The sequence below is a fragment of the Caenorhabditis elegans genome, chromosome II, assembly GCF_000002985.6.
Source record: "Caenorhabditis elegans chromosome II".
NCBI classification, from domain to species: domain Eukaryota; kingdom Metazoa; phylum Nematoda; class Chromadorea; order Rhabditida; family Rhabditidae; genus Caenorhabditis; species Caenorhabditis elegans.
In genome coordinates, this window is record NC_003280.10 from 12,323,674 (window position 1) to 12,344,804 (window position 21,131).

A 21,131-nucleotide genomic window follows, 5' to 3' on the forward strand; every position below is an offset into this window, starting at 1 on the left:
AATTTTGAAGCAATTTTTGGCAATTTACGGTAGGGCTTCCATGGGAGGCAGGCGCGGTTTCAGGGCCTGACGCCAGCCTTCAACCTGCCTGCCTGACGTCGACAAATTCGGCAAATCGGCAAATTGCTGGTTGGCCAATTAGCCGGAAATTTTCAATTCCGGAAATTTGCCGGTTTGCCGATTTGCCAGATATCAGATTTGCCGGAAATGTTTAGAGTGATTTTTTATCAGACCGAAACACTTAAAACTAGTTTTTACTGTGTCTGTTTAAACTGTGTCTTTTTGAATTTTTCCGTTTTTCTTAGATATTTTCATAGAATTTGCTTTTTTTTTAAATAGATGTAGGAACATTCATAGAATGTGCTTAGTTTTGCCATTCGAAATTAAAATTCTGAAGTTTCCAAAAAAGAAGTGCGAAACCACAATTTGCCAAAAATTTTCGGCAAATTCGGCAAATCGGCAATTTGCCGGAAATTTCAATCCCGGCAATTTGCCGATTTGCCGATTTGCTGGAAAAATCGTTTGCCGTCCACCCCTGGTTATTTTGCCGCGGCCGACACTTTTCTGGTTCCGCGCCGCACTATACAGGTATGACTAATAGAAGATCAGAAATTATAATCAAAAAGCAAGCGATTTGACACAGGAGGCGCGATCGAGGCGCGAGGCAGGCGTAGGTTGTAGCAAGGCAGGCGAGGCAGGCGTTTTGGTGCCTTACGGCAGTTCTTAGGATTTTTTTTGTGAATATTCTCGATTCTTTTCAACACCTTTAAATCAGAGATCTTTGCCTCATTTCAATCTAGTTTTACCCTCAAAATGCCCACATCATAATGCCCGACAACCAAACCAATAATTAGATTACACAAATGTTCATTATTTTCGAAGCCTCTTTTTTTCATATTTTCGAGAGAAAAAAGGAACTTGAACTTAGGTTTTGTTATAATTAATTTATTTTTCTTGGTGTAACTTTGTGGTATGACTTTATCATGGTGAAGGTAGACAGCTGAAATTGTTATTTTTTCTGTTTCTTTTTCTTATCACATTTTACAAACATTTTGGCGTTTTTTCAACTTCCTAAAAACACGTAAGTTATAAAAAAACTTTGAATTTAACAAGGAAAATCTTAAAGCCACTTTCTCTTTTTTGGAGCAATCAAAAATTTAAAAAAGGAAAAAAATGTGGATTTTTTTATTTTTTTCTCTTATTATTTGTGGAAAAATTTTGTAAAATTTTCATTAAAAAATTATTCAGAAATTTTTAGCGAAAAATCACAATTTGTAAATTTTATAAATGTATGATTTTCTGATAATTTTTAATAAAATAACATTTTCATAATAATATAAATTTGTGAATTTGGAAAAAAAACAGTTATAATTTTTTTTTGCAAAATTTAGACTTTAAAGTACAATACAATGGTATTTAAAATTGAAAAATTTAAATTAAATCAATTTTGACAAGAATTCAAATTTTCGAATTTTAACACAATTTCAATTTATTTTAAATAATTTACGCAAAACCTAAATGATTGAAATGTTAGGCGAATGTTCAACTATGTGAATTTTATAAACTTTGCCAAAAAGTCAAATTTGTCACAATTCGGCGTAAAATTCAAAATTTCAATTTTAATAAAAAATTTCAAAAAATAAAAGAAAGTAAAGAATACAATTTTCGTATTTTAACGAAAAGTGTAGCATGTTGAAATTTTATAAACTTTGGAAAAAATCTAAATTTTCAAATATTTCACGGGTAAATTCAATTTTTAGGAAGACATATGTCAAAACTTCAGTTCTCAATTTTTTCCAGTAACAAAAAATAACAAAAAAATCAATAAAAAATATGAATTTCAAATTATCAACTTTTCAGCGACCCACCCATGATCTTCACCATTTCCAACAATACCTATCAAATCTGGCTCCCAATTTTCACCCTAAACGATGTTGCCTACAATCAAAAATTCTATCAATTCCTCCTGATATTCGAGCTTCTCCTCTCCCTTACCGTACTCGTATTTACCATAACCTCCGGATTCATAATTCTAACCAGAACCGCCTTCCACAAAAATTTCAACTCCCTTATAGCAATCGTAGTGTTGAGTTGGCTATTTTCAGCCGCCGGAAAGCTACTTTTAACCCCTTATTTTATTGGTTTTTGGGTAATCGAGCCAGTGACACGTGGCCTACCATGGTGGACTTGTGACGTGGCAAAAATGGCCCGACTAGATTCTATTAGTAGTGCATGGCCCCTGTTCTTGGGTGGAGCACTTACCTGGTACTATATGTCAATTCTCACAACATGTCTAATAACATTGTCAATCGAACGAGTCTGTGCGAGCTTTTTTATCAAAAATTATGAAAATACACGGAGAACTTATCTACTGGCGCTGCTAATTTTATTTCAACAAATATTAATATTTCTTCTGGGCTACTTTTTATTTTTCAACCTTATACATTTTATTACAATTGTCAGTGTTCTTGTTGGGCTCAATGTTTTGGCGATGATGGTATTTTGTATCAATCGCTGGTATAATTTGAAAGTTCTTCGGGAATTTGAACAAAGACCGCGGGAAAGTGCAAAGCATTATACATTGCCTGTCAGGTTTCAGGCGAAAGAGAATTTGAGAGTTTTTAATGTGAGTTTGGAGAATTTGATAAAGATTTTACAGAAATTTTTGGCAACTTCTGTTAATTTTATATGACCTATTTGGGAAACTTGCGCCAGACTAAACCTAAGCCTAATCCCAAGTCTAAGCTTAAACATAAGCCTAATCCTAAGCCTAACCTTAAGCCTAACCCTAAGTAGAAGCCTCGGCCTAAGCCTAAGCCTAAGCCTAAAAAAATGAAAAAAACGCTATAAACCCAAGCCTAAATAGCTAACGCTCGCCATTGACGCCAAGCCAAAGCAGAGGTGGGCGGATATTTTTTCGGATATTTTCTAATAATGAATTTATCAATAAGTATTGATGTAGTTATTCTGGAAGAAATGTATCCGAACCAAAGAGTAACTATTAAGCAACATTTTAATATGATAAAACCTAGAAAAATTCTACAAGTTTTCCTTACCGAGACCTTAAAACTTATTAGCCGAGCAACATCGGATATCGGATATTACGGAAATTACGGATATCGGATAATGGACTTGCATATCGTTTATACAGAAAACTTGTAGAATTTTTCTAGGTTTTATCATATTAAAATGTTGCTTAATAGTTACTCTTTTGTTCGGATATATTTCTTCCAGAATAACTACATCAATACTTATTGATAAATTCATTATTAGAAAATATCCGAAAAAAATATCCGCCCACCTCTGAGCCGAAGCCTCAGCCTAAGCCTGAGCCTAACAATAAACCTAAGCCTAAGCCTAAGCTTAAGCCTAAGCCTAAACCTAAGCCTGAATTCAAAAAATGCCAATAATTGTTTTTTCTAATATTCAAACATTTCTCAATTTTCAGCTCACCGCCAGAGTATTTGTTGTTGGCTTTTTTCTTATAATCCTTGGTTTCACATTTTGTGTCATGATAACTTTTGAGTGGGCCCCGTCACTGGAAACATTGCTCATTTTTTGCTTCGAGAATCTTATACACTTGTAAGTTAAATAAGCAGCGGACCTTTCCCGGGTAACTCAAACATTTTGATCTCATTCCAGAAACCCTCTTATCATCAACGCTGTGCTAATTCTATCCGTTAGCACTTGGAGCAAAGCACTGCCCAATTCCCGGCTCTTCAGAAAAATCTCCCTTATTAAAGTTCACCCAATAGTTCCGAATCACAGTCAGCAACAGGAAACTGACACGTATTTTTCACAACTTCATAGTGTCTGGGAGAAGAAAGTTAACGTTTTGTGAACTTTATTTGTGCTTTTTTCGGGTATTCAAATAAAACATTTCTGGTTTTTTTTTAAATGTTAGCTGTAAATTTTTCTTTTCTCAGATAGAGTTTTTTTTTTGGATTTTCAGATAAAGTGGGGTACTTTTTCAATTGCATTTTCTTGAAAATTACTGGTTTTTGATATTTTTCGGGAAATCTAATAATCTTTTTTTCTGACGTAACATAGTAATTTCAGGTGCGTATTATTATTTTTTTAAGAGCTAAAATTTTTCTAGTTTTCATAGTTTTCATGCAGGTGAAAATGGAATTACCACTCTCCAAAAATGCACGAGTCAGGCTTACAATTAGATCAGGAAGTTAAGCATTTTTTGTGCAAAAATTCTTATTCCTCATTATAGAAAACTTAAATACCCGTAAGAAGGCTCGAACTTCCCAAAATTTTCTATTTTCCGACACAGCCTGCTACCTACTGCGCCAAGCGTGCAACGCGTTCAATTACGATTTTTTCGCCGCCACCGGCATGGCTCAGTCGGTAAGAGGCATGGCGTTGGCTTTTTCGGTCAAGTTCGAGTCCGCTATAACGTTATATTTATTGAACAATAATTGCACGTTCAGAGAGACCACAATTTATAATTTAAATACGCACGGGCTCGAACCTCGCAACTTAATTCTAGTTCAAAACTGGAGCCACCTCTCTTACCGACTGAGCCATCCCGCCACGCTAGAATATATATATTGACCGCAGTGGCGCATTAGGTAACGCGTTTGGGTTGGGGGCTGGAAATCATCAGAAAAAAATCAACTTCCTGGATAAGACCTAGACTTGTAACATGCGCGCCTTTTTCTAGAATAACATTTGCATTCCAGCTGTCCCATGACTTTCTTTTCCTTTTTTTTCTATAATTTTAATCATACAGAAAACGTTCTTATAAATTATTTTTTATTTTTAAATAATAGCTTCAGATTTGTTTTTTGAGATATTTGGTAAATAAGAAAATAATTAAAGACTATGTTCTAATTCGTTCTAGATATTTTTTGATTGCAAACAGCTGAAATAGTGTAGGTAAACGTGGAATATGTTATATTTTTATTTTGCATCTCTCTCCAAAACTTTTCCTTAAAAATTATATTTCCCGCCAAAAAGTTCTGGATAACTCAAATTTTGAAACATACGAATTTCCGGCCAAAATTTTTTTGACAAACATTTTGAAAACAAATTCCGGCCAAAATCTTTTTAGACAAATCAAACTTGATTTCCTGAAAAAAATTTAAAAGTTTTTAATTTTGAAACAAAAAATTCTAAAATATGAAAATTTGAATTTACTGTAAAAAAGATTTAAAAAAATCAAAATTTTTTTTTTCTGAAGACGATTTTTAAATTTGTGATTTTTGAATTTCCGAATTAAAATTAAAAATTAAAAATTAAATTCTTTAATTTCAATTTCCTGCCAAATTTGATAATAAATTCTAAAATTTTCGTCACGGGGTTCTGGCCTTCCTCAATGAATTTTTCGCGCTCCATTGATAATTGCCTGCTGGACAACGCGTGGGAAAGTCGTGTACTCCACACGGACAAATACATTTAATTTTACAACTAAAATCGATCCGCGACGCGACACGCAACGCGTCGTAAATCTACCCCAGACATGGCCGGGCCAAAATGGCCTAGTTCGGCAAACTCTTGTAAATCGAAAATTAAAAACACAGTTGTTCAAAAAAATATTTTTCTTCTAAATGTTCCTTTCCCCCAATTCAAACAGAACTTGATGACAAAATTTTAAAATTTCCAGAATCCCATGATATTCTCCATCAACAACGGCGACTTCCAAATCTGGCTGCCCCTATACATCATATACTCGGACAGTTATATATATAAGGGTGCCCTTCTAATAGAGGCCCTACTAACTGTAATTGTATTAATATTCACTGTAATATCCGGATTCATAATTCTCACTACAACTGCTTTCCATAAAAATTTCAATTCCCTTATAGCTATAGTAATTTTAAGTTGGCTATTTGCAATGGTTGGTAAAATATTAACATTTCCCTATTTAATAGGTATTATTAAATTCGAAAATTGCAATTTAACAAACCCCTGGTGGACTTCTGACGTGGCAAAAATGATTCCCCTTGACAACTTTAAAGGCGCATGGCCACTATTCCTAGGTGGAGCTCTAACATGGTATTATATATTTATGATGACTACGTGCCTATTCACATTAGCAATGGAGCGCACTTTCGCTAGTTTTTTAATTAAAAATTATGAAAACACACCGAGACCGTATCTCCTAGCTCTGCTAGTTTTATTCCAACAATTTATAATTTTTACAACTACTTATTTGATATTTTTCAACAAACTCCAATTTATACCTATTATTATTTTTCTTGTAGTAATTAATACATCTGCAATGATAGGATTTTTTTTAAATCGACAGTATAGTCTGAAAATATTACGGCTTTTTAAGAAGAAGCCCGAGGAGTCTATGAGGAATTATACGTTGGCTGTCAGGTTTCAGGCGAAGGAGAATTTGAGGGTTTTTAATGTGAGTTTTTGGAAAAATTTTGTGCAAAAATTATCATTAGAAAAATTGCACAAATTTGCACGATAAATTGTTAAATTAATGCTACTTTTCTAAAATGTTTTGGAATTAAAATGTTGTGTCAATTTTTTTTGAATAAATTTTTTTTCGAATTTATCACAATTTTTCTAATTTTCAGCTCACCGCCCGTGTGTTCTCGGTTGGATTTTTGTTAATTTTAACTGGTGTTCTCGCTATTATAATTGTCACATTTGACATTATTCCAACCTGGAATACTCCTTTAAATCGAGTTTTCGAATGCTTGATTCATTTGTAAGTTTGTAAAAATATTTATCTAAAATTTGATATTTTCTAGAAAACTCGAATTTTTATTTTTTTTTAATAAATTCAGACAAAATTTCGATTTTTTTGCCCAAATTATTTAGACGTTTGATTTCTGATTTTGATGTCACTTGGTTTCAAAAAAAAAGAACATGAAAAATGGGCAAATTTAACGCCCGACTGATTTTGAATTTTTGAGAAAATATTTGTGTTTTGTGTTGTTTTTTTTTTGAAATTTAGTTTAAATTATAGAAACTTTTAGTTTTTCCATAAAAAAAATTTCCTGGAATTTTTTAAAAACATTACAATTTTTTTTTAATTCAAATTTTTTGAATATTGTTTTTTGGAAATTTAATTTTTGCTGGAATTTTCAGACTTTACTGGAAATTTGTCATACTTGCGAGTTTTATATACGCATTTTTCTTTCAAAATTATTTTAAATTATCAGATTCTTAGTTTTTTGCCATATTTTCTGATTTTTTAATGTTCAAATTAGTACTCGTAACATAACTATAAACAAAAAATCTCCCAAACGTCATAACTTTTGTCTCAGAAACCCGCTCATCATCTGCCCAGTGCTTATTCTATCAGTGAACACTTGGAGCAAAGCGTTGCTCAATATTCGTCTGCCCTTGATTCATCATCTAATGCTCCAAATACCATGCATCAATGAACAGCCACCGCCTGCTGGGAAAGTCACGAGTCAGTCCCAGAAACTGGAGACATACACCTATTTTTTACAGTTACAAGTTGCTTGGGAATGAACATTCAATTTATTTAACCTCATTTGTTTTTATTTTAATATATTAATTACCGTACCAAAAAAAAAGTTTTGGACTATAAAAATTCAAAATTTATTTGAAAATACAAATTTCAAACAGCTTTGGCGGGAATTCAAAATTCAATTATTCAGTAGATTTTGAATTGAATTGAATTGAATTTTATTTTTTTCTCATGTGTAGCAAAAAAATTGACGAAAATTGGCTGGTTTTTATTATAATGAGGTCATTTTTGAGAAGTTCATAAACACATTTAAAATTCCATTTTCAGAAAAACTTTTGTTATATTTTTTCAAAATGAAATTTGCTAATATCATTATTATTTGACATTCCTGTAACCTAACTGTACTTATCCTTCTAAACATCTGTCACTTATTTTTATTTAAAAATTATTTTCCCAAGGTTTTAGTTCCGGAATATCCCAAAAAAAAAGTACAGGAAAAACCAAAAAGTGAACAACAAATAGCATTTCTCAGGCGTAACACACTATCTAATTGGATTTTTTCCAGCCTGTTTTCAGTTATTTTCAGATAAATGACACCTGATATTGCATTTATAAATGAATAGAGATGTAGTAGATTTTTTTATATTTAAAAAGTTTTTAAATTAATTTTTCTGTCAATTGAAAACAGTACGAAAATTAGAAAAAAAACCAGGGTTTACATCGCTCCTATTTTAAATATTTTCTATTTTAATCAATTTTTGATATTTTGAAAATCATTCAAAAACTATTTTTGAAACATACTCTAAACTTCTTTTTCACCTGGTTATTTGTCATTTTCCTACATGATTTTTTCGAGAATATCAACTTTTTTCAAACATTAGAAATTGGTTTAAATTAATTTTTTACATTTTTAGGCGTAGGTGCCTGCACATCGACTACCGCCTAAAATAATTTTTTATTGTTCCTAATTATAAAAACATTTTTTAAGAATTGAATTTTTTTTTGAAATTTTGAACAATTTTCAAATCGGGCAAAATTTCGCAAACTAAATTAATCAATTTGAGCACAAAAATCTGAAAACTGCTCCAACTTTCTTTATTGTTCAAATTTAATTTAATATGTCAAAGTGAGCGAGAAATTGACGTTATTCAATCAACAAAAAACCAATAGGAACATATTTTCAGAGTTTTTTCTAGGAATCGAAAAATTATTTTTTCAGAGTTTTTGCCTAGAAAATAAAAATAAAAATATTTTTTTTACTATAAAAATCTCGTTTTTTAAATAAAAAAATTATAATAATTTTGTGCTGCTTTACGCTTTATTTAGGCTTTCTTTTCAAATTAATAATTTTTTGCAGTTCCAGAATTTCCCAGATATTTCGGGAATTTGATTTTTTTTAAACTTTTGGTTGATAGTAGCCCAAATTATAAAATGGTAAATGTTTATGATTTTTTTAATCTGCCAGTTAAATGTTTTTCAATTTTTTTGGAGTTTTCGTTGTTTTTCAACACGTCATTTTAAAAAATAAATTAAATTTTTTTTTCGGACTTCAGTGGTTGAAAAATCTTGAAAAATTTTAAAAATCACTTTAAAAATTTTAATCGTTAAAAATTTCAAAATCGGCTAATTTTTTTCCTATTTATTTATTATTTGAATTTAAAAAAAAACCACATATTATTTTCCAAATTTCAAAGGTTAAAATTTTATTTAACCAAAAATCGCCTAATTTTTCTCCATTTTTTTGCAAATTTTATACAAAAATATGATTTTTTCAGAATTTTCTTACTGTTAGCAATTAAATTTGGCCACTACGATTCTAAAAAATAAAATTTCCAGAACATGATGTTCCTAATAAAATCCAGCAACTATTCAATATGGCTACCAATCTACACCCTCGACGACGCAAGTTACAACTCATATTTCTACCAGGGTCTTCTAGTATTTGAACTAATTCTATCCATTTTTGCGTTAATATTTTGCGGCGTCTCCGGTTATGTAATGGTCACAACTCGATCTTTCCATTTTCACTTTAACACTTTATTAGCAATTATTGTACTAAGTTGGGTGACGTCAGCAATTGGAAAGTCCCTGTTAACCCCTTACTCGACAGGTGCTCTACGCCTAAATAACGCCTCAACAGACCTACACAAACCTTACTGGACAGATGACGTAGCAAGAATGGTCCACGTGGAGGATATCGGGGAGGCGTGGCCTCTGTTTGTGGGCGGGGTTTTGACGTGGTATTATATGATGATGATGTCCACGTGTATATTTGTTGTGTCGCTGGAGCGACTTTGCGCGGTGTATTTTATTGAAAATTATGAGAATTTACCCAGAATATATCTACTCTTCTTTTTAATTATATTCCAACAGTTTTTAATCATAACTGCAGTGTATTTTCTATTCTACAATCGGCTTAAATTCATACCTGCTGTCACGTTGCTCACTGTGCTTAATGTTTTGGCGTTTACCATATGCTTGTTAATTCAGAGATATAACCTAAAAATTATGAGACAGTTTGGTCAGAAACCTGCGAAAAATTTAAGAGCTGGGAATTTTACGCTGTCGGTGAGATTTCAGGCGAAGGAGAATTTGAGGGTTTTTGAGGTTGGTGAAAATTTTTATGAAAAAAATTTATTTTTTTTTAAATTTTTTTCCCCAAAGAAAATCAAGAAATGTGGCGGGTTCCTGAATTTTTAAAATTTCAGTAAAACCTTTTTGACGGGAAATTTTAAAATTGAAAAATTATGTAAAAATTGCATTGGCTCTGAAAAAATGAAAATTTGAAAATTTTCTGAATTAATTAAACCTATTTTTTTTATTAACAGAGTTGCAGGAGAGATTTTTAAAAGATTGCAGTTTTAATTTTAAATGTAATTTCTTTACATTTAATTTTTAAAATTTCAACAAAACCCTTTTTGGCGGGAAATTTGAAATTTGGAAAATTCTGTAAAAATTACATTGGCTGAAAATTTTGGAAATAAAAAAAAATCTCTGAAGTAAATTTTAGGGATTTTTCAAAAATTGTTCTCTTCTCTTTATTTAAATTTTGTTTTGCAGTTTTCAGAATTTCAAATGTAGTTATTATAGAATTTTTTTTAATTTCAAAAATTTCAAAAATTCTTCCCAAACATTTAATTTATAAAATTAGAAAAGGCCAAATTGATAAAATATTTAAATTGTGTTATTCGGCGCAAATTTTCTAAATTTCAAAAAAAAAGTTGTTTCTATTTCAGCTAACAGTACGTGTATTCGTCGTGGGGTTTATTATGATTCTATTAGCAGTTGCGTGTATAGTTGTGATTACCTATAATTTGGTGCCATCTATGAATACCCTTTTGATATTTTTTTTCGAAAATATTATACATTTGTAAGTTTGGACCTTATTTCTGTTTTGAAAAAATGTTTTTAAAAAATCGTATCTATAAAACATATTGTTAATAGTTTAATTAGATCATAAGTTTTAAATTTTCAAAAAAAAGTAGGCAGGAACAAAAAGTAGCTGCCTATGCCTACCGTGTGCCTACGGCCAAAGTACAAAGTTAAATTATTAAAACGAATTAAAATAAAAAATGCTGAAACCCAATTATCAAAATTTAAAAAAAAACAGTCACGTAGGCAGACAGACAGGCAGTCAAGCAGGTAGGAATAAACAGGCATACCTATGCTTTCCCAATGAAAACAGTTAAAACTTTATTTAGTTCCAGAGTCTGTAATTTAGTGTTTTTTTTTCAAATAAAAATTTCTAAAGACCCAATTTCCAGAAACCCCCTTATCATCAGCCCAGTGCTCATACTATCCGTGGGCTCTTGGAGCAAAGTTCTGCTCAATTTTCATCTGCCATTTGTTGAGAAAATCACGAAGAGCTCACTAATCCACGCACGTCCGACACTTCCAACAATAAATTCTCAACGACAGGAGACGGACACGTACTTTTTGGAATTGCATAGATCTTGGAGATGAAGAAAATATTGAAAGTTGTATGATTAGTTTTAATAAATATGATATTTGATTTGATTTGTAAAAACAATTTCTGATGTTTGACGTATGATTTTTTGATCAGTAGACAAGCGTATTTTCAGCTGAAAAATAGTAATTTGAAAGGTTTTAGTTTTTCTAATATACGATTTTCTAAGCGACTTTTATTTTATTACAATTTTTTTTATTTTTTGAAATTTCGTAAAAAAATTCATGTGGAGTGCGCCATGAATATTCATTTTCAGAAAACGGCCTAATTCGAAAATCTAAAAATTTTTAATGAATTTATTATGAAAAAAAAATATTTGTTCGACATTTGTTTGGTAATTGCTGCATTTTGAAATTTTAGAGAATTTCGAGAATTACAAATTTTTGAAATTTTTCTGAATTTCCAACATTTGCTGCTTCTTATAATTTTTGGTAATATATTCAATTGCTCATTTTTGGAAATTTTCGCCAATTTCGGTTATTTCTGGTTTTTGAAATTTTCAGCAATTTTGGAAATGGTTAATTTTTTGCATACAGCCTGATACTTCACTCGATCATAACTAATTCAATTCACCTCAAATTTTTTCAGCAGGAGCCGTCGCAACAGCTGAAAACACGGCCAAACTTAAGGCTACCAAGACATTTTTTTTTCAAATTTCGATTTTTCCCCCTAAGTAACAAAATGATATTCAACGTGAACAATTTCGAATATGAAATTTGGATTCCCGTTTATATACTAAACGATGCGAATTATAACTCAAATTTCTACAGGTTCTTATTACTTTTAGAGTTTATTTTATCAATTTTCGCTGGAATTTTCATCATTGTAACTGTTTTTATCATATCGAAAACTAGAGCATTTCACAACAATTTGACGTCACTCATTATTTTTATATTGTTAAGTTGGATACTAGGTACAGCAGGCCGAATTTTGCAAATTCCATATATAATTGGAACTCGGACGGTCGGAAATGTTACTAGTGACATACAATTTTGGTGGACCGATGATGAATTGGAAATGCCAAAAATTGACTCTATTAGAGAAGCGTGGCCATTATTTTTGGGCGGCTTTCTGACATGGCATTATATGTTCGTTTTGATCACTTGTTTTTATATACTGGGACTTGAAAGGACGTTTGCGAGTTGGTTTATTCTGTGAGTTGAATTTTACTGTAGGCAGGAAAAACGGTATCTAGCAGGTAGGCAGGGTGACCAGATAAGTAGGCAAGTACAAAATCATGTAGGCATTGACAGGTGTAGGCAGGCAAACAGGGAAACTGATACTTGAGGAAGGTAGGCCTGTAGGCATTGACTGGCAGAAAAGTGTAGGCAGGCAGGCAGGTAAAAAGATACATGCGGCAGGTAGGCCTGTAAGCACTGACATGCGCAAAAGCGTAGACAGGTAAACAGGTAAAACGATAGTTGAGACAGGTAGGCCTGTAGGCATTGACTGTCAGAAAAGCGTAGACAGGCAAGCTGATAAAAAGATACATGAGGCAGGTAGGCCTGTAGGCATAGACTAGTCACAAAAATGTAGGCAAGCGGGTGAAAAGGTACCTGGACATGCGGAAGGTAGGCCTGTAGGCACTGACATGCGCAAATGCGTAGGCAGGTCGATAGGCATACACTTTTTGCTATCACCGCCGATTTTTCCCGAAACTAGTTTTTAAAACATTTTTTCTGTTGCAAAATATTGATTTTTTCAGAGACTACGAGCGAACCTCCCGTTGGCGGATTTTCCGCGCTTTATTGATTTTCCAGCATGGGATAATTTTTGTGATGCACTGGTTTTGTTTTTTCAATCATATCAACTTTTTCCTAGGGTTTATTGTTTGTTTTTTGTTTATTATATTGGCAGTTGTGGTAATTTTATTTTTTTGAATTTTAAATTTTTTATTTTTATAAACTAAAACAAATCCATATTTCAGATATTCATATCCAACTGGTGCTATAATAAAAACTTGCTCAAGAAATTCGAACAACATACCAAAGAAAGCATAGAACTCTACACGTTGGCTGCAAGGTTTCAGGCAAAAGAGAATGTCAGAGCTTTTGAGGTGAGATTTTTGAAAATTCGCAAAAAATTCTAAAATCGCAGAAAATTGTAGCAAAATTTTTCAAAAGATGGTGCGGGATTCGAAAATTTTTTTCAGTAGTTTTTGAAATTATTTGCGCAAAATCTAAATTTTTAAAAATTAATAGTAGAAATATTGGTGAACAATAGTTGTTGCAAGAAATGTTAAATAATTTTTTTTTTGAAAGTTCAATTTTTTAAATTATCACGAAAAAAAATGTTAAACTATGAAAAAAATTTCCAAAAAAATTATGTGAACTTCTAAATATTACAAAATTGGTTTTAAAAATATTTTGGCGCGAAATAACACTTTTGAAAATTTTCGACAAAAAATAAATTATAGGGGTACCTAGTGGGCGATTTGAAACTTCAAACATTAAATTTTCAAAAATAATTTTCAAAAAAAAAATTGGGACTTGATAAGTGTTTTTTTTCCAATTTTGCAAAAGTTGTGAATTTCAGAAAAATTTAATTGTATTAGGAAATTCAGAATTTCAAAAAAGTCAAAAAATAATTTTTTTTTGTAATTTGCCAACAAAGGTATTTAAAAAAAATTACCAAAGCAACAGGAAAAACTGCACTAATCAATTTTCAGCTAACAATTCGAATCATAATTGTCGGCTTCTCCCTTCTGATTATAGGAATTTGCTGTGTTATAGCCATAAACTACAAATGGATTCCGTCGTATAGCACGTTATTCGTCTTCTGTTTTCAAAATTTGGTGCATCTGTAAGTATCCTCCAAACAAAGGAAACTGCTTATAAATCTTAAAATTTCAGCAATCCCCTGATAGTCTGCCCAGTGTTAATACTCTCAGTGAGCCCGTGGAGCAAGGCAATCCCGTTCTTCCGGAAAGTTGATTGCATTGCTCTGAAGAGCCAACGTCCGGTTTCGTTATCCGGGCAGAATGTGGCACAGGAAACCGATTTCTATTTTAATCAGTTGCAGAACACGTGGGAGTTGAAGAATTGAGATTTTTTGATAATAAATATTTTGAACTTAATTGAAAATTTTTAGTTTTTTGAGTGCAAATTTCAACAATATTTTCAATCTTACATGAAATAACCGTCTGAAAATAAAAATTGAAAAATTATAAAGTCCCTATTTTTATCGAAAGTTTATGAAAAAAAGAATATGAAACATTATTTTTCCTACGTTACTGGTGTCCCCCGGAAACTTGTGATTTTAAAAGCCTTGGCATCTATACAGGGGTGGGCCGCGAAAGATTTTTTCCGGCAAATCAGCAGATCGGCAAATTACCGGAATTGAAAATTTCCGGCAAATCGGCAAACCGGCTAATTGCCGATTTGCCGACTTTGCTGTAAATTTTCGGCAAATTGTGGGTTTGCACATTTTTTTTTGGAAATTTAAAAATTTCAAATTTGATCGGAAAAATTGCACTCATCCTAGGAATGCTCATACATCTATTTTTAGAAGTAGACAATTCTATGAAAATATCTAAAGAAAACGGGAAAACATTTCACAAAGGCACAGTTTTAAGGGTTTCCGTCTTACATAAAATTCCTCTAAACATTTCCGACAAATTGATAACCGGAAAACGGCAAATGGGCAAATTGCCGAAATTGAAGACTTCTGGCAAATCGGCAATTTACCGAAATGAAAACATCCGGCAAACCGGCAAACCGGCAGATTGCCGGATTTGAATATTTCCGGCAAATCTGCAAACCGGCACTTTGCTGAAAATAAAAATTTCCGGCAAATCGGCGAATTGCCGGATTTGAACATTACCGGCAAATCTGCAAACCGGCACTTTGCTGAAAATAAAAATTTCCGGCAAATCGGCACATTGCCGGATTTGAACATTACCGGCAAATCTGCAAACCGGCAATTTGCCGAATTTGTCGACGAAATATTTGCCGAACGGCAATTGCCGCCTTTCCCTGGTTTATACCTCCAAAAATTGAATAATCTGCTATAAGTTATGGTGATGATTGTTATAAACACATATAATTATATAATACACAAAATAATTGGAATGTATTTTTTTAATCCTTATACATATACATATATCCATAAGCCATCCTCTTTTTATATCTAATCAGGGCTTAACTTCTCTTGCACTATTCCCCTTCAATCTTCCTCTCTCCACATAATTCTTCGTCGTCATACAATTCCCCATCATCTCCTCACTCTTTTGCCCAATTGCCCCGCCCGTAAACCAATCATCGTTCGAGTCGACGAGACACTGTGGTGAAAGAAGAGGGTCGGGGAGGTGTGACTGTGAGTTTGAGTGGGGGTGAGCGTGCGCGCATCACACACTCTCCACTGCGACTCGCATTGATTGATTTGGTCACTCGCACTTTTTTGTTTGCTGTTTTCGTTTTTTATTTTTTTAAAATTATTTTAGTGTTTTGATCGAAAATATAATGTGAAAATTAAAGTATTTAAAATTTTATTTTAAAACCATTTTGGTTAAAATTTAGTTTTCTTTTCAAATTTAGGCTACCGGTATCTAAAAGTTTTCTGCGAATTTCTGTGAGATACGAGTTTTTATTGTGAAGATCGGGCATAACTTTTTGGAGTGTCTGAAAGTTGAATTGACAGTTTTTTTTTTAGAAAAGAAACATTTCCAGAATTTTATTGATTTTTTTGTGTAAAAAATCTACCTCTACTTATTTAAAAATTTATTTTCCTTGTGTAATCATTTTTGAAACAAAATCCCAAGTACCATACACCCCCCCCCCCCCCCCCCACTATACGAGCAATCGCGCTCCATCACGAATCTTGACGCTCCCCTCTCAGCGGGAGATTGTTTTATTGAATTTCACTGCAACATACATTTAAATTAATTTTTTCAAAAGAAATGAGTTCAAACTTGACCAGTAATGAGATGTCATCAACATCTGCAATTGTAGAGCCCCCGGAGGCTGTGAAGGGAAATGAAAGGGATAAGGTATAGTTTACAAATTTTTAAAAATAAAAATAATCGTTTCTCCACTACTTTTACACAAAACAAATGATTTATACCCAGCTCAATATTTTTTTAAACTATTTTTTATATTTTATCAAATGTTGCCCAGTTATTTTCCAATGAGATATAGGGGTTAAAAAAAAAGAAACAAATTTAGTAATTATCAACTTCAAAACCCTCTAACTTGCCGGAAAATAGAGATATGGAAAAATTGTTAACTAACACTTTGGAGTACCAAAATTTATCTACATTTTATTAGTTGACAATTTTTTGATAGCTAACCGTCCCAATAAGTTACAATAGTTTTAAAACTTTCAGTCCACTCGACGATCGACATCTCAAGTGGTTCGACCGGAAAAGCACGAAGTTGAAAATGCATTGGAAGGTGAGTATTTTTCAAATATATTATAGAAAAATTAATAATTGCAATTTTGGTGCTCAAGTTATAATATAAACTCCGTTTTGGCAAATTGCCAATTTTCAAAAAACCCCAATTTCCGAATTTCTCGGAAATTTACCAAAATTTTGTAGTTTTTTAAAGCTCTACTAGACCTTCAATTTTTGAAACTTGCTTACAATTAGTGAAAATAATAATTTTTCAGATCAATGCTCATCAAGCAGCTTACCAAAAGAAGCTCAATATTATGCAAAACTCGACAAAAAGCTAGAGGGCAAAGACCCCCGATCTCAGTTCTACGAAGCGGTACGCCTGTCCGCCGACATTTTTGCTCATAAATTCGAAAAAGCCGTGTGCTCCCGCCAAACGTTCGAGCCGACCAACTCCATCATCAAAGTGCTCAACACTGCCGAGGAGGAGATGCTCCACGAGAAGGTTGTCCCACTACCAGTCAGCTCAAAGCTCCAATACTATCTCAACCGGGGACGTTATGATACGATATTCGATCGTGATGAGCAATTGCAAAGGACTGCTGACCCGATGGCCGACGAGCCGGATCATGTGGAGAAGCGGGTGACGAGCATTTTGGAGCAAGCTTCTCGAGAGATGGAAGAAGGGGAAGTCGAGCCGGTGTTCTATGATGGATCTGATGAGGATCAGGAACTTCCGATTGATCTAGGAGCTATGAGAAATCTGCAAAGGTAGGCACTAGAGCTTCAGAACAAAAAATTAATTAGCAAATATATTATTCCCAAAAGCAAAAAGCCCAAAAAGCGCATACATTTAACCAATTTGTGGGTGGTTTTTTATACGCATAAAGCTACGTTCAGGCCGTTTTTCAGGCCGTTTTCAGGCGTTTAGAATTCTTGAACTAAGAAAAAAAATAGATATTAAAGAATGTCGTGGGATGATTGTTAATGATAACAAAACTCAATATTGCAATATGAAACGGACAATAAGCAATATCTGAGTCATGGCGGAAGGGAAAAAAGTGCGATATTTCGCACAACTATCATATGGCCTGGCTTCCAGATTTTGATCATATCAGTCTTTTCCGTGGTCTCATTACGGTTTGATCTACAAAAAATGTAGGAATTTTTTGCTCAAAAATATGTGACGTCAGCACGTTCTTAACGATACAAAATCGGTTGAGAACTCTGCGTCTCTTCTCCCGCATTTTTTGTAGATCTACGTAGATCAAAGTCTTTGAAATTTTTGAGCTTAAATTTCCCTACACTTTATCAAGATAACAAACGCGCCCTATTGCCAACTTCTCGCACACCGACGCCGCCAAGTTTGAAGGTGATAGGGGGGGAGAGTGAGAGGGTGCCAGAGATTCATGTAAACATGGAACGATGTATGTTTTCCCAGCAGTGTGTGACCTTGTGTGTATGTTTTTTGTCGCGCGTTATATCAATTTTTGTTAGCAATGTTTCAATTTTCTGTGATAACAATCAATCAACTGTTTTCAGAACCAACAAGTTCGCGGCTCGCTCGAGCAGAATGGCAGCTCGGAGGGGAGGACGGCCCGGCTATCGTGGTGCTTTCAGAGGTGCAGCTCGCGGAGCACCTTCTAGAAGACCTGCACCAGCTGCAGAGGTGGCTCCAGAGACTCCAGTAGCGGCTCCGATGGCTCCAGCGGCTCCAGCAGCTCCTGCAACACCTGAAGCAGCTCCGGCAGCAGAAGTTATGGACACATCAATTGCCACAGAGATGCCTCAAGAGTCGGCTGTGGATCTGTCAAATGTGTCGGCGGCTACCGAGATGGATACATCTAAAGAAGGAGAAGCGTCCAGACCGACTAGCGAGAAAAAAAAGGTAAGCTTTTTGAAGGCTCGTATCTCGGACGGTTTTTGTTTTTTCGAAAAATTCTTAACTAACAAAATAATTACCGCATTTTTTTACAATTTCGTAGTTGAGTATTTGTTGATAACTTAAATTGGAGCAATTTATAAGCTTTACTTTGGCAACTCGTAACTGAATCTCTAATGCATATTTTCTATTTATTTTTTATTTTAAATTATAGAAAAATTAATTCTAAACATTTTTGCAGTTTTCAAAATTTTTATAAGACAAAAACCAATTGAGATATAAACTTTCAAAGCTGAAATTTGCTCTAAAAATTGAAAAAAGGTTCTAAAAAAAAGGTTCGTGAACAAATTAAAATTTTTTCTCAAAGTTTCAGAAAATCCGCACAACCGAAATGGACCGTCTTATGAGCATGGACTTGGGACCCAAGGATGGTGGCCGAGTCGGCGAACTCGGCCACATGTGGCCCGAATCACGCCGTCGTCCTGCTGCACCCCTACCAGAGACACCTGCTGCTCAACCGAGAAAGTCTCTGCCAAGGCGAGCCGCCGAGAAGAAGAAGCCTGAAGATTCGGACGCCGCTGAGGAGCAGGAGGTTGAGATGGAGGTGGATAACGACGCGAGCACATCTACTCCAAGAAATGCACGTGGAGGTAGAGGTGGTGGCAATAGACGAGGATCGAGAAGAGGTCAGAAGAGGACATCTGGAGGATCGGGGAAGCTCGTGGAGCCAAAGAAAGAGCCGGTCGACGAGCCAGCCGAGAAAATCCCAAAAAGATCCGAGGCAGCTCCAGAAGTTCCAGCTACTGCCACAACCAAAGAAGCCCCACCATCCACCTCCAGCTCCCCACCGGATGCTCCAGCTACCCCAGCCACTCCAGCTTCATCCGACTCTCGGGATTCCCCACGAAAGATCCGGGCGATGATTTTCTCGCTTACCGGATCCCCACCAGAGTCTGAAACTCCGCCAGTTCTGCAGCAAGAGCAGGTGATCTCCACAGCAGCACCGACAGCCGGTCGCCATCCAAACATCATTCAGCAGGTCCCGCACATCAATCGGATCCCGCCACAACCGCTGAGACGTCTCACAGCTCCTCAGGCTCCACCAGCATCCCAGCCAGAAGAGCCTCCAGTTCAGCAGACTGTTCCGGTGGTTAAAGTCGAATTGGCTTCAGCTCCAGCTCCAATCGTCAGGGATCCACAGTCAACGGAGCCAGTTCCACCTGCGATGCCTACACTTGTCGAGGTAACCATTTTCAGAATATGACGACTAATTTTTAATTACAATTTTCTTCAGAACAACCACGAAGCTACGCTCATTTTGCCGCCCAACAAGACATCAGACTACACAAGGTGGAACGTAAGTTTTTTAAGGCTCAGGCTTAGGCTTAGGCTTAGGTGTAGGCTTAGGCTTAGGCGTAGGCTTAGGCTCTGGTTTGGGCTTAGGTTTCAGCTTAAGCATAGGCTCAGGCTCAAGTTCAGGTTCAGATCTAGGCTTAGGCTTAGGCTTAGTATTAGGCATAGGTTAGCCTTAGGCTCTCTCTCTCTCTCAGGTTTAGGCTCTGGTTTAAGCATAGGTTCAGGCTTAGTCTCAGGCTTAGCCTGAGGCTTAAGCGTAGGCTTAGACTTTTGGCTTAGGCTTAAGCTCAGGTTTAGGTTTTGGCTTAGACTTTGGCTCAGGCTTAAGCTCAGGTTTAGACTTAGGCTCAGGCTTAGACCTAGGCTTAGGCTCAGCATTAGGCTTAGGCTTAGGTTTAGGCTTAAGCTTAGGCTTAGGCTTAGGCTTAGGCTCAGGTTTAAGCATAGGTTCAGGCTTAGGCTCAGGCTTAGGCTCTGGATTTCGACTTAACACATTCTAAAACAATTATGCTTCAGGCGCAAGATCTCATCAACTGGGTTCGGCTTCTCATCACCAACAACGTGGATTCCACTATTGCAATTATGGTTCGCGAGGAGTTTGACGGAGAAACGCTGGCCTGTCTTGTGTTGGACGATGATTTTCGAAAAGAGGTACCAATTCCATATGGTCATTATAAGAAGATGAAGATCTATGGGACTGAGGTGCTCAACCATTATCGTACGGAAAAGTATCAAGCTGATTTGAGAAAGTTCCATGAGGAGTTGGCTGCCTGGAAGGCTCAGCAGCGTTAACTCTGTTAATTTTTTTATGTTAATTTTAATGTTAAAATTAATATTTTTGTTGTTTTTTCTGACATTTCAAGCTCTTGCATATTGACTCCTACCGCTTTACCCATTCCTCGTTACCTAATTTGGACCTACTTAGATGATAGAAAACTTTCAGCAGTTTTCTAATTTTTAATAATTTTAATTTTTTGTAAGTTGATTGCAATTTCTTTAACTATTAAATTCCCCTTTGATACTCACAGAGACATGTTTTATATTCTATAATCAATCGATTTTTGTCATAATACCCGTTTTACCCTTATTTTTTCTGTTCACGTTTGCCCTCATGATTAAATGTTTTTCGAGTTTTTTAAATGTTAATGACATTTTGTATATGAAAAGTTAAAAAATATTCATTTCT

At 34.5% G+C, this 21,131-nt stretch overlaps 5 protein-coding genes and 2 non-coding genes across 9 annotated transcripts; 6 read left to right on the forward strand and 1 right to left on the reverse strand.

The window, feature by feature from the left end:
• The first annotated feature begins 785 nt into the window (after positions 1-785).
• On the forward strand, positions 786-3,892 carry sre-56 (Serpentine Receptor, class E (Epsilon)). The gene is made up of 4 exons (NM_064216.2): positions 786-1,081; positions 1,861-2,626; positions 3,449-3,582; positions 3,643-3,892. Exons 2-4 carry the CDS (start codon positions 1,871-1,873, stop codon positions 3,839-3,841), a joined length of 1,089 nt encoding a protein of 362 aa, NP_496617.1. The 5' UTR covers positions 786-1,081; positions 1,861-1,870; the 3' UTR covers positions 3,842-3,892.
• C50E10.15 lies at positions 2,717-2,832 on the reverse strand. The gene has a single exon (NR_051784.1). It is a non-coding gene; the product is annotated as an Unclassified non-coding RNA C50E10.15 (non-coding RNA).
• Positions 3,893-5,620: 1,728 nt separating the features above from the next.
• Positions 5,621-7,449, forward strand: sre-55 (Serpentine Receptor, class E (Epsilon); the record flags this gene model as incomplete). The annotated part of the gene is made up of 3 exons (NM_064217.2): positions 5,621-6,367; positions 6,543-6,676; positions 7,239-7,449. 3 exons carry the CDS (start codon positions 5,621-5,623, stop codon positions 7,447-7,449), a joined length of 1,092 nt encoding a protein of 363 aa, NP_496618.2.
• Positions 7,450-9,250: 1,801 nt separating this feature from the next.
• Positions 9,251-11,407, forward strand: sre-54 (Serpentine Receptor, class E (Epsilon); the record flags this gene model as incomplete). Its single annotated transcript, NM_064218.3, has 3 exons — positions 9,251-10,015; positions 10,645-10,778; positions 11,173-11,407. 3 exons carry the CDS (start codon positions 9,251-9,253, stop codon positions 11,369-11,371), a joined length of 1,098 nt encoding a protein of 365 aa, NP_496619.2. The 3' UTR covers positions 11,372-11,407.
• A 649-nt stretch (positions 11,408-12,056) lies between these two features.
• Positions 12,057-14,420, forward strand: sre-52 (Serpentine Receptor, class E (epsilon); the record flags this gene model as incomplete). Its single annotated transcript, NM_064219.2, has 5 exons — positions 12,057-12,529; positions 13,081-13,237; positions 13,303-13,431; positions 14,044-14,177; positions 14,228-14,420. The coding sequence occupies 5 exons, from the start codon at positions 12,057-12,059 to the stop codon at positions 14,418-14,420; spliced, it is 1,086 nt and encodes a 361-aa protein (NP_496620.2).
• A 1,850-nt stretch (positions 14,421-16,270) lies between these two features.
• Positions 16,271-21,122, forward strand: sop-2 (the record flags this gene model as incomplete). Of its 3 annotated transcripts, none has more annotated exons than NM_001267411.2 (7): positions 16,271-16,362; positions 16,699-16,765; positions 16,983-17,478; positions 18,250-18,595; positions 18,957-19,832; positions 19,884-19,946; positions 20,462-21,122. In NM_001267411.2, the coding sequence occupies 7 exons, from the start codon at positions 16,273-16,275 to the stop codon at positions 20,735-20,737; spliced, it is 2,214 nt and encodes a 737-aa protein (NP_001254340.1). The 3 variants fall into 3 exon arrangements, with proteins under 3 accessions (NP_001254340.1, NP_001254341.1, NP_001254342.1); NM_001267412.3 differs by having other exon boundaries at positions 18,963-19,832; positions 20,462-21,120; NM_001267413.3 differs by lacking the exons at positions 16,271-16,362; positions 16,699-16,765; positions 16,983-17,478 and having other exon boundaries at positions 18,281-18,595; positions 20,462-20,737.
• Positions 19,962-20,015, forward strand: C50E10.13. The gene has a single exon (NR_051785.1). It is a non-coding gene; the product is annotated as an Unclassified non-coding RNA C50E10.13 (non-coding RNA).
• Positions 21,123-21,131: the final 9 nt, after the last annotated feature.